Source organism: Microtus ochrogaster, unplaced genomic scaffold (genome assembly GCF_000317375.1).
Source record: "Microtus ochrogaster isolate Prairie Vole_2 unplaced genomic scaffold, MicOch1.0 UNK1, whole genome shotgun sequence".
NCBI classification, from domain to species: domain Eukaryota; kingdom Metazoa; phylum Chordata; class Mammalia; order Rodentia; family Cricetidae; genus Microtus; species Microtus ochrogaster.
In genome coordinates this window covers 34729508-34748297 of record NW_004949099.1, presented here as the reverse complement: position 1 = coordinate 34748297, position 18790 = coordinate 34729508, and the positions used below count along the sequence as shown (strand labels likewise).

Genomic DNA, 18790 nt, shown 5'->3' with positions numbered 1-18790 from the left:
ATAGGTGAGCTCCACCGTGCCTGACACGTTTTTTTTTGTAGACTAGGCTGGCCTTGAACTCAAAAGATCTGCTGCCCCGCCACCAGATTGCTGGGATTAAAGGCATGCGCCACCACTGCCTAGCTAGACACATTATTGAAGAACATGATAGTGTGTCTTTTCCCAGTGCACATCCTATGCTAACTGAGCAGTGGGTGGACCCAGGTCAAGAGAATACTCCAATTTCTTTCAAAGACTCCAATGTTCATTCTTTCCCTCTTATGTTATAAATACCAGTTGGATTTCCACATTCAAAGTAATGGTGTGGTTTGATTTAAAGGAACAGGAGGGTTGAAAGGTGTGGTACTTAAGGACCTAACTTAAAAGCAACGTTCTACACACATGAAATTAATTAACATGTGAAACTTTATTGGACCTGGTTTTAGGGTTATTTGGGGACTCAATAGCTTAAAATTACCACAATTTGCAAATTTCAAGATCCACTCCAAATTGTTGCTTTCTCCTGTAGACTGTCCTAACTTTTTGAAAGGTAGGTAGGCTTTCTTAATTTCCCCAATTTTCCTACTTTACTGACACCCAAATATACCACAGAATTAAATCACTGACAAACCGTTTGTTTATTTGGTTTGGTTTTGAGACAGGCTCTCCCTCTTGTGCAGCTGTCCTGGAACACACTTTGTAACCCAGCCTGCCTGTCTCCCAGGTGTCAGAATTAAAGGTGTATGCCATCACACCCAGTTGACAAGCAGTTTCTTTACATGAACTGCATCCAGCAAACCAAGAAAATCGACATTTCTTGGATTCCCATCGAGGACAAAAGCAGAGACGGAAGGGAAGCACTATGAACTCAGGCTAACGTAGGGTTTGGCACATTTTTATAATGGGCATCACAGATTTACTGTCTGCTTTCCAGTTCTTTGAAGTGTGACAGGCAGTAATTCCTATCTCACTGAGGCACAGGTCAAGAGTCAGACATGTCACGCTAGTTTATAGCAGCTTCGTGAGGGAGCCACACTTCTCCAACTCCACATTCCTCGTGGCTTCTGCAGGAACACCAGAAGTGAAACGACATCGATGAGGACATCTCACTAGCTAGGGACTAGGAACCACTGCTACTTTGTACTTCCGAATACGTGGATCGCATACACTTCTAATGACTTGACCTGTCAAGAATTGTCAAAGACTTAACTACTATCACTATTTTTTTGAGATAGGGTCTTACTATGTAGTCCTGGCTAGTGTGGAACTTGCTATGTAGATGAGGCTGGCCTTAAACTTCTGCCTCTGACTCCCAAGGTGTTGGGATTAGTGTTTACACTACACCACACTTTGCAGACTCAATTTCTTTTCATTCTGTTACCTTTGTCAAAATATCCACAATGAAGGCAGTGAAAAATAGTTTTAAAAAAATATTAAATACTTAAGTAAGCTTAAGCTAAAATACTAATAACGAAGAACTGTAACTTTGAGACAGAAAGAGAAACATTATAAATCAAGTATTAATACAAAATGTAAACAAATATAGAAGAATGTAGCTGTAATTTTCGTGAAACAATGCTTTACATTAGAACATTTACTTTTCCTTAGATAGATGACTCTTAACTCACAAACTACAGGATTTATAATTTGTGGGTAGAGTGCTAGTTTTTTCCTTATATCCTTAGAATATTTTAAAACTATCTTTTAATTACTTCTATTTTATGTGTCTGAGAATGTTCCTGAATGTACGCCTGTGCACCACAAGTGTGCAGTGCTCTTGGAGGCCAGAAAAGGATGCAGGATTCCCTGGAGCTGGAGTTAATGACGGTTGTGGGCCATTATGTAGTGTTAAGAATTGAACCTGGGTCTTCTGGAAGAGAAGCCAGTACTCTGAACTGTTGAGACATCTTTCTAGCCCCTATCTTTATGTTCTTTTGAGTTTTGGTATAAATTTATGGCTAAGATAAGCCAAATTCCTCAAATAAGTACAGAAAGAGCCAAATGAATCAATTAAATTATATATTTAAAAGTTTCAAAATGTCAGAAGATGACAGGCAGCTAGTCACAGGTACAGACATACTGCCTATTTCTGAGGTCTCCAAAGGACGAACACTGTACAAAGTACACAATTATTCCCCAAACAATCGCCTTTCAGCATCCCCACAATTCTGTTCTGTTGAGAACAGCTAATGGAAAATAGTTAATAGGAAGAAAAATCAAATTTTTTATGTGCATTTTGGGATTCCATCACTTACATTTTAAACTTCTGAAGGGTGGGAATACACTCAATTTTTAAAACACAAGCATTTCAAGTCTTTTACAAAGACAAAAAGGTAAAAAAAAAATATATTGTGCTTTTTTCGTTATAACAGCCAAATAAAATTCTTAAGTGATAATCTTCATAGCTTGGCAAAACAAAAATGTATGAAATTAACTAATTACTTAGTTAACCTTGTAACTGCTACTCACACCCACACGGAGATGGATATTCAAAACACAAGCACAACAACACATTCAAACCGTATAACTGGTCAAGATATTCAAATGTTATCGAATAGGTAAAGAGACCAAAAAGTAGGTAGTATAAACCAGAAACTGGATGTTGTACCTACAGCCGTACCACCTGCATGTGTATGTCTTGTCTGACCTTGGAAGCTAAGCAGGGTCAAGCCTGGTTAGCACTTGGGAGAAGACATTTTGTAAGAAAAACTTTTTCTCTAAAGATGCCTTTTGAGGTAACCCTCATACCCACACAGTCTGTAACTGGACAGTACATCTTACTTCTAGTTACTAGAAGACATTTCCGTAAGAGACTGGGGCAAAGGGGAGCAGAGATGACAAACTTTAGGTTTGCTCAATGCCCCCTTTAAAAGGATAACTGATGAATTTAAGTCAAACTGTAGATTCTTAAACCAAAATAAAGAACACAGGATAGTAAAGATAAATATTTTTAGAAAAATTTTTTTTTTGTCCTTTAAAATATATTAGTCCCCTTCTAGTAAGAGTTTACAGAGTACACCTAACACCTCTATAAGAACACAGAACACAACAGGGGGAGAGGACACAGCACCATAGTTTCAAACATACATAACATTCAGTACTGACTAGAGTAAGACCAAGCTGCCCAACAGACAGGGACAAGTCCCAGCATGGAGGAAATATATTACCTATTTGAACAGAAGGAAAGTGGAGATATGTCTAAGTGAGAATGGAGAAGGGAGTGCTAACCCTTGTACTACAAGGAAGGAATGGAATTTTTTTTTTATTTTTTTTTATCAAAAAGCAGAAAGAAAATGCAAGCTCCCAAATGGATTTTCTGATGCTCAAACTCTGTCATATGCTGCTGGTAACAGTAAATATATATATCTATATATCTATATTCATATATGTATATTAAAAAAGGAAAAATAATCTATAGAACAGTCAGTAGTCAGACATTTAGAAAAAAGTAAAAACAAGTCTTTCTTTTTAAAAACGGATTTACTAAAACAGCTTCACACCCAGAGGACTTATAACCCCATATCCTCTGATGAAGCCATGGTGTTATTCATGAACATCTTCTGGGGCCATGTTGGAAACTACAGGCATTAAGGTTAGGGCTGCAAGGCAAAAGCTGTTATTTGCCAGTTTTGCTCATGGCCATGCCTGAAGCATGGTGGAGTCTGGAATACTTGTGGAAGAGGGTTTCCCAGATAAGCATGCATCACCGAGGCTCAGTAAATGTTTTCATTAGTTATCCCTATTTCCTCCAGAACCTGGATCCATGTACCTCCCTTCTCTAAAACAGACCAGACCGACTTCTCACACCAATGGGATACTTGCCTTGAAATAAGAAAAAACCTTCTTCCCAGAATCCAGTCTAGTCAGATTTTCTAAACTGCTGACATCCTCCTGAGGAAAGTGAGGGGCATTTTGGAGGATTTTCTTATTGGTATAAATAAGCACAAGCAGGTCTACAAACTGCACTGCCACCCCAAGACTTCTAAAAGGGTAACTTTGGCCTGTTCCTCCTAACTGGATCAGTAGGGCATAAATGCCAGTAATTATGAAAAGAGACTTATACTCTTGACTCTTGTCCAATTATCCTAACTAAGGAGATTCAAACAGTCAGGCCCTCCAATGGCACCACCTGTAGGTGTAACCATCCACAACTAGTTTCAATTGTCGTAAATCACATCTTATATGCCCCACTAAGCACACCATGTTAACGCCAAACAGCTTCGAGAGTTCCACCAAGAACCCGACCTTAACACAACAAACCATACTCAAAGGAGTCAAGAGCTGAAATACTGGCTGCTGTACCAAAGAAGACATCCTCTGCACAGATGATTGAGAATGTAGCCCACACAATCCATACACAGAGGAAGCCAGCACTAAGAGGACTTTCTCTGAAGTCCATTCATCTTTGGGAACAACATTCTGAGTGGTCAGAACCACTCTGCTTGATGAGTAAGGTCTCAATGTGGTCCACTTCCCCCCATGTTGCGAGCTAACCAAGCATCTGCTAACTGGTCTCTTTAAGATCCTCCATTGGTAGTTTGTAGCTCATTATGAAGGGAGTAGGTGGTGCTTGGCCTGGGCTATCTGGCCCCTGCTTCTTTGCACAGTTTATACAGATGTAATCTTCATTTTCAGCCATTTCTGGGGATACACCAACACAAACTTGATGAAACCACTCATCACAGCCACCATCACATTGCACCCAGTCTACCTGTAGAAGATAAAGATTGGGAAATGTTTAGTATCAAAACAGTAAGACCAGAACAAAAGCAAACCAAAGAGCTTTCTTGGCTTAAAGGAGAGCAAACAATTGGGATATCCAGAGACAGATATGACTTCTTATGGGGTTATTTTTCAAAGAAAGAAGCTGATAAGTTAATACCCCAAATTATATTTTACCATAATGTGTCCACAACATTAGGCCTCTTAGGTACTCTATTACCTCATGAATACCTGGGGTTCCTCGTGAGGCATGATTGGGGAATACTTGACAAAAAAGAAACTTCTAATAGAGCAGCCAAGTAGTTTTAGCTAATATTAACAGTTTCTAGGCTCTAAGACAATGCGATTAACAATCAAGAAAGGAAGAGTACAACAATGTGAGGCAATCCTGTGGATTAGCTTTATTTCAAAGAGATAAGCCAAAGTACTAAGAGCATTAAATACCTTTTTAGAAAAGCAGTCACATAGGCCACTTTTAAAACTACTATTTTTTATTCTTCTCTTCTTCCGTTACAAATACAACTCCCTATAAAAAGTTAGCAAATATCAGAGGTCAAATCTTACAAGTTAACCAATTACAACAGTCAAAGACACAGGTCAATAGATTACTCTGGGGTTTTAAATTAGTCTGGAAAAAAAAATGGCAGGTGTCAGTGGCAGATGCCAAGCAAACACTGATCCTTCAGAGCCTATAGTGACTACAGGAGACAGAAGAGGCTTTGGTTTGGTGACTTTACACCTTGGCATTTACAATATAGCAGGGAAGTGTAACTTGAGGCTTTTCTGCTTGGAAGGCAATTACAGTTCTTATATTTAAGTTGTCATAGTAGACAAGAATCTATCAAGATGAAAAGAGCTACAGCGAACCCCTTTCACAATATAAAGGCTGATCACTGTGGTGGTGATACAGGAAGCCACTTAAAATCATGAGCTTTATCAGACATTGGAACAAAGGAAAATGAAGAGATAAAAAAAAAGTCCCTCAGGATAGTCAGTGAATAAAAACAAAAGAGGCCTTGGCTAGGTAAATACATTTTTTTTTTTAGGGAAAGAGTGGTTTTCAAAATGTTTCCACAGCTGGTAAAAACTTATGACAATCATGTCAGTGATTTTGGGCTTGTAATAAAAGATGGAAAAATTATTTCAAAAAAATTGTCATTTGCCTTATTAGCTTTTATCATTTCTATTCTAAGCACTCTTAAATATTTGTATTTTTTCTTAAATATTTTTTTCTTCCTGTAATCAAATTCTTTAGGTGAGCTCCCATAGGCAGAGTCTTACTATGTAGCCCAGGCTAGCCTCAAACTTCATCTTCAGTCTAACACTCTGCTAGGCTCAAATGAGATGAGATCCTCTTGTCTTAGCCTCCACAATGCTGGGATCTCTGTGGCAAAGCAGTCAGTTTATTAAGAAAAGAGAAATACACACTTAGAACTGAGTGTGGACTTTAAGACATTCTGGATGACTCAGATCACTGGTGTCTCTTCCTCGTGATATTGTTTCCTCTAAGTTCAGAACAACTTAACTACCCCACCTAAACTAAGTTCCGTTCATTTGTAACTATGTTTTGCCTCAGAAGAAAGCAAAAGTATAGTTAAGAAACATATCATAATGATCCTGCTGTAATCAGAGAAAAATTAGGAGATAATATGCTGTAGAATAAAATAAATATAAAGGAGCTATAGAAAAGTAAACATTTATAAACTGCTAACTATTATGGGTGAACGGAAAATGAGTGTTTTGAGTGTTTGGAGCCTATAAAGGAATTAGAAAAATGACCTATGTTTCATGGGATTGCATAGATTTGAGATACTACGACCCCCAACCCCTGCAAGAAAGTGTTTCTCTGTGAAGCCCTGGCTGCCCTGGAACTCCCTCTGTGGACCAGGCTGGCCTCAAACTGAGAGATCCCCCTGCCTCTGCCTCCTGAGTGCTGGGATTAAAGGCATGTGCCACCATGTCTACTAGATTATTTTATGATGCCACTCCAACCAACAGATCCCTTCATTCCTACCTTGAATTCTATTAATCCAATCAGGTCCTCATTTATGCTAGTCCACAGTAAAAAAAAAAAAATGCTATCAATTTAGAAGTATTTGCTATTTAAAAAAAAAAGCATTCTAAGGCTTTAAAATTTTTTGCTGTATCCACTGGCTTCTAGTTTCTAAAAACTAAATCGATTAATTTTCTTCAAGTAAGAAAAGTGTGAGCCAGGCATAGCGATACATACCTTTAATCCCACTACTAGGAAGGCAGAAGTACCTGGGCAGATCTCTGCAGGTTTGAGGCCAACCTAGTCTACAAAGCAAGTTCTGGGACAGTCAAGGCTATTTTATTACACAAAGAACCCTTCTTGGCCTGGAGAGAGGGCTCAGGGGTTAAGAGTACTGGCTACACTTCAAGAGGACCCGGGTTCATTTCCCAATACCCACACAGCAGCTCACAAATGTCTGAAACTCCAATTCCGAGGGACCAGACACCTTTACACCAATGTATACAAAATAAAGTTAAATTAAAAAAAAAATAGGAAAAGAAAAACAGTATTTTCTCTTATGTGATTTTGATTGGAAGTGCCTTCCAAATCCTAGCTCTTCCACTATTTCTACTGCAGCCTTCTGGTTATGTAACAATCTACCCTGATAATACAGTTAGGAAAACTATATCCTTCACTTATCAATTCCTTTATGAACAATCAACCTAAATTCCACTGCCATATGAAAAGTCTTCCACATCACTTCATCATTTACTAAATTAAAAAAAAAATCAACTAGTTCCTCCAAAATGCAAGCATGGTGGCAGGTGTCTATAATTCCATTGAGAGGCTGAGGCAGGAGGATTCCTTGAAGCCCAGGGAGCCTACTGTCTTAAAGGAGACATAGCAAGAGCTTGGAATTTAAAAACAAGCAAACAAAAACCTCACAACAACTAGGAGTTAATAAATTAACAAGTAAAAATCTAATAATACTGTACAAATAGGTTATTGTGGTCAGATGAAAGAGAATTAGGGCTAGAAAGATCTCTTGTAGGTAAAAAGTACTTGCTGCCAAGCCTGACAAACAATGTGAGCTGGTGTCTTAGGAGGACTCCACATGTGGAAGAGAACTGACTACTGTCCTCTGACTACCACATGAATACTCTCCCATACAGACAAAAAGGTTAAGTAATATACTGAGGTTGTGTGTTTAGTAGCTCAGTGCTAAGAACACCTGCTTAGTATCCTTAAGGATTTAAGAGCATGGGTTTTATCCTCAGTACAATCAAAAGAGAAAAGAAATGGAATATGAAACGAAGAGTAACAGAAATAATAGTAGCCTGACATTTTTATTTTGTTGTATGATTTCATACTGAGACGTAAGTTCTTGGTAATTTGTATTTTGTTCAGACATTAGAGTATAATACCGTTTGGGGGAGGGGAGAAAATTGATAGTAATATTCTCAGTTTACTAGGATTTTTTTTGTTTTACTTATTTTTTATGTATACAGTGTTGGTACCAGCTCTCATATAGATGGCTGTGACCCGTCATGTGGTTGCTGGGAATTGAACTCAGGACCTCTGGAAGAACAGTCAGTGCTTGTAACCTCTGAGCCATCTCTCCAGCCCCAATTTACTAGTTTTAACCAATTTATGGTACTCTAAACATTGTGACTAACCCTTTCAGTTTGCCTAGGAATGAAAGATTTTCTAGTATGTAAAATCTTTCGCAATAAAATTTAGACAGTCCCAGACAAACTATAACACTTGGTCACAATGCTGTCGCAGTACCAGGTATAAGTTTTATATATTTACTTAGTCTAGCTGGCCACGGTGGCCTTGAACTCGCAGAGATCTGCCTCGCAAATACTGGGATTAAAGGCATGCTTTTAATTAAAGCCACCTCTCTCCCCTTCCTCACTTTTCAAGTTTCTTTATGTAGCCTCAGATGTTCTGGAACTTGCTCTGTAGATTAGGCTTAGGCTGACCTAAAACTCACAGAAATCCACCTGCCTCTGCCTCCAAAGTGCTGGGGTTAAAGGCACACACTGTGTACCAGTTCAGCCTGGTCTATAGAGCAAGTTCCAGGACAGCTAGAGCTGTTTATACAGAGAAACCCTGTCTAGAAAAACCAAAAAGGTGTACACTGCCACTACCAAGCCACAAAAACATTTTAAAAAATCAAGTTGACACAAGAATCTATAAATTTAAATATTTTAATTTACTTAACAAACTTTTCATAAAGAAGTAATAAAAAGTTCCATGAAAGAATAAGTAAAAAGAAAACAGTGTATCATCATATGTAAAATGACTGACTATTCTTTTTTCGTGGCCATGATCATTTATTCTAATAATGAAAAAAAGCTACTCAAATATTAACCTAAAATAATTTATTCTTTTAAGCATGTTTCACTGTCAACACAAATAAGATAGACAGATACAGGAGTAGACCTCAGGGAGAAAAAGCTTCTGGATTTTAAAACAAATATCTCTATATTATTTTGGAAGTTAATTTTAGCTCAAACTTCATAACTCATGGAAGAAACAGCCTTTCAAAACCCTTCACTATACTCTGCTGTTATCTTTTATTCTTTGTAAGCTATTTTGAAACTGAAGCTAAGTACATTCAAGTAACCACTTAATTTTTAAAATAATACTTCTCAACCTTTTTATTTTTAGAAAAAAATCATAGCTATTACTGACAGGAGAAATGATGAAGGGACATTTAGCTAAAAACCAATGAACGCTAAGGTTTTTCTCTGTTGCATGGTATTTTCCTGAAAAAGTGCTTTGCTTATCTGAAGTCACACAAAATTTGTTAGATACTTAACTAGAAATTAGATTTTTACCTGTTAATATAAACAACTGTGTAGTAACTACAAATTAGGAATGTTGAAAATTCTTAACTTAAAGTAGTGCCAGAAATAAATTTCAAAATAGCAATGGCAGATGAAATATTTATAATCTGAAATAATCTGCAGAGAATTAACAGAGAAATGTAACATTAAATTTATTTCACTTAAGCAAAGGACAGGGAAACACACTATGCTCACCTTTAACAGTTTAATATAGACATTTTCCCTGAATATGTAGCTAAATCTATGGTCTCTATCAGAGTAATCACACAAATAACAATTATCATAGGAGCAAATCTCATGGTTATGACTTCTTTACATTTACATAGTACTTCCTATTATGAAGTGGTTTCACGGACTATGTTCCTTTTTCATAAGTTAATTTGTACAGTGAATGGGGTGGTACTGCCTGTAGTACATGCATGCTGAGGGAAAAAGACAGGGATAAGTGAACTGACATATTTGTAGCATTGAAATTACTGAAAATTAGCTAAAGAAGAGAGAAGATCTAACAGCAATGAGCTACTAATATATTCATAGCCAAAGAAGAAAAGCTAACCTTCCACCAGCCTGTTTAGTAAATAAATGAAAATTACCCAAGAGTTGGGAACTTGATAGAGAACCAGAATCTGGAACAGTCAAAGAGTCAGGGTTGGCTTTCATTTTTTTGGGTGCTACCACTAATTAGTTCTATAACTTTGGTCACATCATATATGCAAATGTGAGGAGCCAGAACAAGAAACCTCTAGGTCCCTTACAGCCTCTAAAAATGTGTTAAGCATTTAATTCAGAAGGTAAGTAGGGCACAACCTTCAAGAAACAGTGGTACAGCTTTAGTTATCACTGTGGCCAGCAAGTTTGGAGGCTCCACCTGTCTCCACCTCTCTTTCTTTGCCTCAGGGCTGTTGCTACAGAAACATCCTCCTATGCCCTGCTTTTATACAGGTTCTTGTACTCAGCAAGGACTTCAACAGCTGAGCTTGCTCCATAGCCCTTTAAAATTATAATTATGGTTTTAAGATTTATTGTTGAGATAAGGTTTCACTAGGTAGCCCAAGTTGGTTTCTAACTTAAAACCCTCATTTTCTCTGCTCCCCAAGTGCTGAATTACAAATGTGTTCTGACACAATGGCTCCTTACTAGTATTCTTGACAGGAAGAATAAAAGGTATTTCCAAATCACTTAAAGAATTGAGATTCCCTCCACCTCCCAATAAAGTCTGTCCATTTCTCCCAGAAATTAACAGAACTGTTGCCTAAAAAATAGCCAACAATGAATTACAGCACTTAAAATTTAGGGTTAAAAAAAGTTAGTACATGCATAGTACAGACCATATGTGGGAGTCAGAGGATAACTTGAAGAAGCTATTTCTCTACTTCTATCATGTAGTCCTGGAAATGAACTCAAACTGTTAAGTTTGGGAACAAGCATCTTTAACCACTGAGCCATCTACTAGCCTAGGCTGAAAAATTTAACGACAACAATTAAGAGTCTGGATTATTTGCTTTAAAAAAAAAATCATAATCTATTTAAGAGAGTATCCTTTGTCTAGGGTGTCTCAAGATAAGGATGGACTTCTCCCAGGCTATTGTGGCTAACAGACCAGCCACCTAGTTCTGAATCACACTACGGGGAGGTCAGAAGTGCATTTTGAAGCTTGACCTGCACACTGCATATGAAACAAACTGCTTGCCAAGATATCAAGTAACTTTTCTATGCTTCTGTATATCTCTAAGTAAATGACTTTTTTAAAAAATGTATTTCCTACACTAAGCATACTTAAGTAGCTTCACTATTTAAAATGGTTTATAAAAACTGTGGGAAAAAATATGTTAGAAGTCCAAATCTTGGAATCACAAATTACTGATATTTTATATACATATCTCCACAGCCATTATTATCTCTGGCCTTTTCACACAGTCCATGAACCCCTGTACCTCACCTTGTCCTTACACGGCCTTTGGCAGTTCTGGGCTGCGCACACGGCATTCTCATCATCAGATTCCTCTGCTCCTGACCAGTCATACTTTGAGGGGATATCCAGCACTTTTTTCTCTCTTTTCTTCTCAGTACTCTCTTTCACAAGCTCGACTTTGGCTGCAGCAGCCTTCTCTTTCTTTTTCTTTCTCTCTTCTTCTTTTGCTAGCTTCTTGGCCAACTTATTCAGCTCTTTGGATTTGTCCACATTTAATTTTAATTTCTTCTTTTTAGGTTTATCTATTTTCTTTAGCTCCTTGACCTTCTGCTTTCCTTCTCCAAAAAATTGTTCTACCTTCTCTAGCTTCCGTTTCCGTTTCTTCTCAGAAGAATCCTTTCCTTTCATTTTTAGTGGTTTCTCTTCCATGCTATCATCCTTCAAAAATACAAATTAATCAGAATTTTCATGCAAAACTAAAAAAAGTGTCTATATAAGGCACCTAGAACAAATTAGCAGACACAAAAAGTAAATAGGGGATGAAGGAGGGGAAACAGATTTACTGTTTAATGGTACAGATTTTCTCTTTGTGATGATTACAGAGTTGTAGGAATCTGGGCATTGATAGTACACATCTGTAATCTCAGCATTTAAGAGTCAGTGGCAAGGGGGTTGCTGCAGGTTCAAGGACAACTTGGTCTATGCAGTGAGAGCATGTTTCAACTTCCAAGCCCACAAAATGAGTTCTAGAGATAAACTGAGGTGGTTTTTGCATACAATATGAATATGTTACAAACAGAACTGAACTGTATACCCCCCCAAAAAAAAAAAAGTAAGATGATATATCTCTTGTGTTTTAGCCCCTGCCAAAATTTTTAAATGACAAAAAGAAAAAATATTATTCTAAGCTGTTTAAGAGACATATTTGCTGGGCATGTAGCTCAGCAGGAAAAAAACCCTAAACCTGATCCTCATACACCATAAAACCAGATGTGGGGGGTGTAAGCCTGGAACTCCAGCACTTGGGAGATAGAGGGAGAGGTGGGAGGATCAGAAGGTTAAAGTCATCCTTTGGTACTCAGAAATCTTAGGTTGCCAAAGACCCTGTCTCAAAGAAAAGGAAATAAATAAGAGGCTGGTTAAGCCAAGTGTGGTCGTGCACACTTGTAATGCCGCAGCACTCCAGAAGCAGAAGTAGGTGGATCTTTTTGAGGTAAAAGACAGCCAAGTGAGACCACTTTGGAAGAGAATATTCAATGAAGAAAGAATAGAAAATAATACCTACCCTATATTCAGAAATGGATTGCTCATGCCAATAATCCTAGCATGATCAAAGGAGATTATGGATGTAAAACACCATTATGAACACCATGATAAACTGCTATTGTAAATGTAGTACATGACTGCGAACTCTCCCTTCCAATGCATCCAGTTCTACTTAATCACTCCTACCTTTTTCCTTGAGTGCGCACACACAAATGCATGTGGTATGTGTTTACATAAGTATACAAGTTTCAATGTGTGGAAGCCTAAAGTTGATGTCTGTGTCTTCCTTAATCACTCTCCTCCACCTTGTAAAAACTGTTGAACATGGAACTCACCATTTTGGCTAGTGTGACTAGCCAGTTTGTTCCTGAAATTCCCTGTCTGCTTTATAAACCAGGATTATAGGCAGGCCGCCAAGATCATCTAGTTTTTTTGTTTGTTTTTTTTTAAAATATAGGTGCTAGAAATCCATACTCTGGTCCTCATATTGGCAAAGTAAGAACTTTACCTACTGAGCCATCTCCCTGGTCGCACCTTTTAAAAATTACCACACTTACCCAATTCTAAGACAACTATTTAAAAAGAGTATTTAAAATTTTATGTGTGCATTTCTGTGTGGATACATGCATGTGAGTGGAAAGGTTCTAGAGTAGAGGAGAGGGTTTCAGATCCCCTTGAACTGGAGTTAGAAATAGTTGTGAGCCACCCAATGTGAGTGCTTGGAACTGACCTGACTGCAGTATATGCTCTTAAGCACTGATTCATGTCTCTAGCCCCTAAACTGCTTGAGTTTTTTGTTTGTTTGAGACAAGGGCTTGTGTAGCCAAGGTTAACTTTGAATGCTGATCTTCTTGCCTTCACCCTCCTCTGTTTTATGATTACAAGCCTGTGTAACATGATACTTGGCTAAACTGTTTACTAATCCCTGCTTTTTTCAAGCAAAAATAAAAGTACTATTATACAAAGTTTCAATAAAGAAAACAAAGGAGGCAGGCAATGGTGATGCATGCCTTTAATCCAGCACTCAGGGAAGCAAAGGCAGGCAGATCTCTGTAAGTTCAAGACCAGCCTGGTCTACAGAGTGAGTTCCAGGACAGCCAAAGATACACAGAGAAATTCTATTAAAAAAAAAAAAATCAAGCAACCAAACAAATAAATAAAAGAAAACAAAGAAACAAAAATTTTTGCTTAAATGAGAGAACAGGACTGACAAATTACTACCCACTCTGACACCCCTGTAACAGTATCTGAGGTACTACCAACGAATATGGACATGTTAAGTATTTTTAAAATCACTACTGAAGTTAGTATGAGGGTCATACCTCCATGATATGTAAGAATCTGTCCTCTGAGGGGGGATGTGTGGCCTGCAGAATCCGCCATATGTGTTGTGTCTCATCCAGAGACACTTCTAGGAGGTCTCCCACCATCATGAGTTCTTCCAACTGGGCTTTTGCTCCAGGAGACAACTCCAACACCGGAGGCTCCAAACTTCGGGGAACCAAAGGGCTCTTCCGAGGCTGCTTTCTTGGTGTGCTAGAACCTTTCCCCAAAGACATCATGAAACAAAGCAAAGAAGTGAAAATGGTATACAAATGTTTACAAATTTCCCTCTTCCCTCTCTATATATTAGTATTAAAAATAGGTTTTCTGTACATTTTTTTGCTTTAGAGAAAACAACAACAACAAACCCGCTATCCCCTTCCCCAAAGAAAGACATTATGTTGCCTAGAGAGATCTCAAAAAATTCCCTTATTAGCCGGGCGGTGGTGGCGCACGCCTTTAATCCCAGCACTCGGGAGGCAGAGGCAGGCGGATCTCTGTGAGTTCGAGGCCAGCCTGGTCTACAAGAGCTAGTTCCAGGACAGGAACCAAAAAGCTACGGAGAAACCCTGTCTCAAAAAAAAAAAAAAAAAATCCCTTATTTCAAACTCCCAAATAGAAAGCATATAGGCATATACTATCAAATTTTAAAATAAAAATTAAAGTTAAAGAATGAATATAGGAAGTTGGAGACATGGCTCAGTGTGCAAAGTGTTTGCTGCATTAAGCAGAAGGACCTGAATTTGGATCCCTACACCCACCCACATGAAGTTGGGTGTGGCAATGAGCACCTGTAACTGTAACCTAGTACTGTGAATGGAGACAGCCAAATATCCCAAGGCCGGCCAGTCTTGTCCATCAGTGAGCTTCAGGTTCAAATGAGAGATTCTATCACAAAAGCAGGACGGAAACTGATGGTGGAGACACCTCACATCAACTTCAAGCCTTTAAGCACATATACACCTACAACAACACCTCCCCACTAAACGCACAAGAAGACAGAATTCCTAAGGGCCACCCTCAATAGCTGCTTTAAAGTTTAAAACTGGTTCCTGCAGGGTGACGCTCTGGGAATAGGAAGCCATTTCCCAGACCAGTGAAATAAAGTACTACTTATTTTTTCTAGGTAGAAGAAAAGTGAACATCTTTGAGAAAGCATTCATCAGAAGAAAGAACTCTCTAACAATTAAGAATAGCAAAACTGTCAGGAGGCAGATCTCTGTGACTTTGAGGCCAGCCTGGTCTACAAAGTGAGTTCCAGGACAGGCTCCAAAGCTACAGAGAAACGCTGTCTCAAAAAACCAATAAATAAATAAAACATTAAAAAAAAATAGCAAAACCTGGAGTTGAGAGATGGATCAGTGGTTAAAAACATTTGTTGCTCTGGCAGAAGATATGGGTTTGATTCCCAGCACCCACTAACAACTACCCAGACTCTAGTTCCAAAGGACCCAATGTCCTCTTCTGACTTCCTCGGGTATCAGGCATAGACATGATGCACACACATACAAGCAGACAAAACACTCATACACATTTAAAAAAGAAAAAAAGAACTTCTTAAGACAAAACCAATAAATGAATAAAAAAAAATAAAACCTACAATATTGAGTACCAGGCACGGCAGCACACATTTGTAATCCCAGCACTCAGGAAGCTGATGCGAGAGTATTTCTGTAACTTTGAAGCCAACAGAAACTACACAAAGAACCACACCAGTTAAAGCTATAGAGTAAGACTTTGTCTCTACACCCCAAAATAGAAAAACTCCACAGAACAAAAGAATACCCAAGCTCAGTATGAATAGTCTATTTTCTGAGACAGGATTTCTCAATGTAACAGACCTGGCTGTTTGGGAACTTGCTTTGAAGACCAGGCTGGCCTCGAACTCCCAGAGATCTACTGCTTCTGTTTCCCACATGCTGGGATCAAAGGCATATGCCACCACCACCTGGCAACCATGAATATTCTTAAGCAGCACAGAGTTCCTTGACAGCTGTTACTGATCAAGCAGAGGCTAAGTGAGGATCTGCCAGAGATTCTACACAAATATGGCATGTGCCACATGAACTACAAAATTTTCCTAATTTGGACGCTATAATTCTACTACCTTTTCAGACTATCATCTAATGACAGAAAACGAAACAAAATTTTTACTTTCACCAAGTTTTCAGGTTCTCTTAGTGCTGTGGGATAATGCTCTTGTACACTGTGAAGATTAGCCATGTGTACTAGTTTAATAAAACACTGATTGGCCAGTAGCCAGGCAGGAAGTATAGGTGGGATAACCAGACTTAGAATTCTGGGAAAAGGAAGGGCAGAGTCACCAGTAGAATGCAAAGGAAGATGAGAATGCCTTACTGAGAAAAGGTATCAAACCACATGCCTAAGCATAGACACGAAATAGGGGTTAAGTTGTAAGTTGGTTAGTAATAAGCCTGAGTTAATAGGCCAAACAGTTTATAATTAATATAAGCCTCTGTGTATTTCTGGGACTAAATGGCTATGGGACTGGACAGAACAGAAACATCTGCCTAAATCTTAGGAAGTGACAACCAGGTATGTATTCAATTAATTAATTAATCTGAATTAAGGGGCTGGAGAGATGGCTCAGCAGTTAAGAGCACTGGCTACTCTTCTAGAGGTCCTGAGTTCGCTTCCCAGAAACCACATGTTGGTTCACAGTCATCCATAATGAGATCTGGTGCCCTCTTCTGGCCTGCAGGTGTGTACATGTGGGCAGAACATTGTATACATAATAAATCTTAAAAAGAAAAAATCTGAATACCTTTTTCCATCTGTTCCAACTTACTTTCTACACATAATTAATTTTATTTTTTGTTTTTCTCAGGCCTAAGGACCAAACCTAGGTCTTGCACTTGCTAGGCAAACACTCTACCACTGAACTAAATAAATCCCCTTATGTTATCTGATTTATTTTTTATTATGTGAGTATAGAAAGACATGAGCCACAGCATGCAGTGGTTAGATGACAGTCTCTTAAGTCCTTATTGAGGGACTTGTTTCTCCTACTGTGCTGCTTACTCCAAGTTAGCTGGCCTGAGAATTCCCAGCAAAATTTCCTGCACCAGCACTAGGATTCCAGAGCATTTTTTTTTTTTAATGAGGGTTCTGGAAAACAAAGTTAGGTTGTCAGACTTGCATGGCTGGTTCTGAACCAGGCTCACTTCTGTTTTTATAAAGACATGGTCTTAGCCGGTCATGGCAGTGTACTCCTTTAATCCCAGCACTCAGGAGGCAGAGGCAGGTGGATCTCTGTGAGTTTGAGGCCAGCCTAGTCTAAGAGTGAGTTCCAGGACAGCCAAAAATACACAGAGAAACTCTGTCTCGAAAAACAAACGAAACAAAAAAGACATGGTCTCATGTAGCTCAGGCTAGCCTCAAACTTGCTTTCTTGTTAGGAAAGAACTTGAACTCCTTGGCTAACCTGCTTGTACCTTCTATGTGTTTGGATTACCATCATGTGCCAGCATGCCCAGATCCTACACATCTTTCCAAGGGCAATTATTACCTTGAGAACAACTCTTAGAAGCAGAAGAATATGCATGTTCTGCACAGAACGAAGGTGCTGTCCACATGTGAGTTACCACTTCCTCAGACTTAATGGGAATTTCTTCATCACAAAAGAGATTGGGTTCCAGACTACTAGAGGATTTCACACTGGCTGTATCCTAAAGAACAAAGAGAAGCTATCAACATTATAACCTCTTAATCTATAAAAACCTATAAATGAATGTTTTCAAGTTATAAATTTCTGACATTGGGCTAGAGATGGCTCAGTGGTTAATAGCACTGGCTATTCCCAGCACCTACATGGCAGCTCACAACTACCTATAACTCCAGTTCCAAAGACACCTTCAACACCAATATACATAAAAAATTTAAACAAATTATTAAAAAAGAGAGAAAGAGAAAGAAAGAGCGAGCTGGGCAGTGGTGGCACACTCCTTTAATCCCAGCACTAGGGAGGCAGGGGCAGGTGGACCTCTGTGAGTTCAAGGCCAGCCTGGTCTACAAGAGCTAGTTCCAGGACAGACTCTAAAACTACAGCGAAACCCTGTCTCGGATAAAAAAGAGAGAGAAAACTTCTACATAAGACACTAAAAATATGGCACTAACTTTGGGCTGGGTGGTGGTGGCCTTTAATCCCAGCATTTGTGAGGCAAAGGCAGGTATTTATGAGTTCGGAGCCAATGTGGTCTACAGAGTGAGTTAAACCCTGTCTCAACCCCCCCAAATATTAACCATTATTTTCTGTATATTAATACAGAAAATAACAATTGGGTGCTGCATGCACGTGTGTACACACACACACACACACACACACACACACACACCACACACACACACAGAGAAAAGCTTAAATGTCTTGAGCTAAAAAAATAACAAACTAAAAGTAATCTACAAAGATATCATTTAACTACCTCCCAAAGTCTATTTATTATTATAAAAACATTCTTTAATAACAAGAATCATTTGATTTTTTATTTTTAATTATGTGTACAAGTGTGTGACTGTACATTTGATTATAGGTATTCATTGAGGTCAAAGATGTTGGCTCATTTTAGAGCTGGAATTACAGGTGGTTGTGAGCTATTCAATGTGGGTGCTGAGCAACAAACAAACTTTGGTCCTCTGCAGAAGTATATGGTTTTTTGAGACAGGGTTTCTCTGTGGTTTTGGAGCCTGTCCTGGAACTAGCTCTTGTAGACCAGGCTGGTCTCGAACTCACAGAGATCC

At 38.6% G+C, this 18790-nt stretch overlaps 1 protein-coding gene across 2 annotated transcripts in view; it reads right to left on the bottom strand.

Moving 5' to 3' along the window:
* Positions 1–1981: 1981 nt before the first annotated feature.
* Positions 1982–18790, bottom strand: part of Kdm5a (lysine demethylase 5A) — a 90858-nt gene continuing 74049 nt past the window's right edge. Inside the window, exons 25-28 of one of the 2 annotated variants that reach the window (XM_005365139.2) lie at positions 17562–17721; positions 14032–14252; positions 11471–11881; positions 1982–4690 (exon numbers count right to left, since the gene is read on the bottom strand). In XM_005365139.2, coding sequence (XP_005365196.1) covers positions 4484–4690; positions 11471–11881; positions 14032–14252; positions 17562–17721 — 999 coding nt within the window. In that variant the 3' untranslated portion in view covers positions 1982–4483. Of the gene's footprint in view, positions 4691–11470; positions 11882–14031; positions 14253–17561; positions 17722–18790 lie in introns of those variants that run through there. The other variant, XR_003378477.1, reaches the window with a different exon arrangement.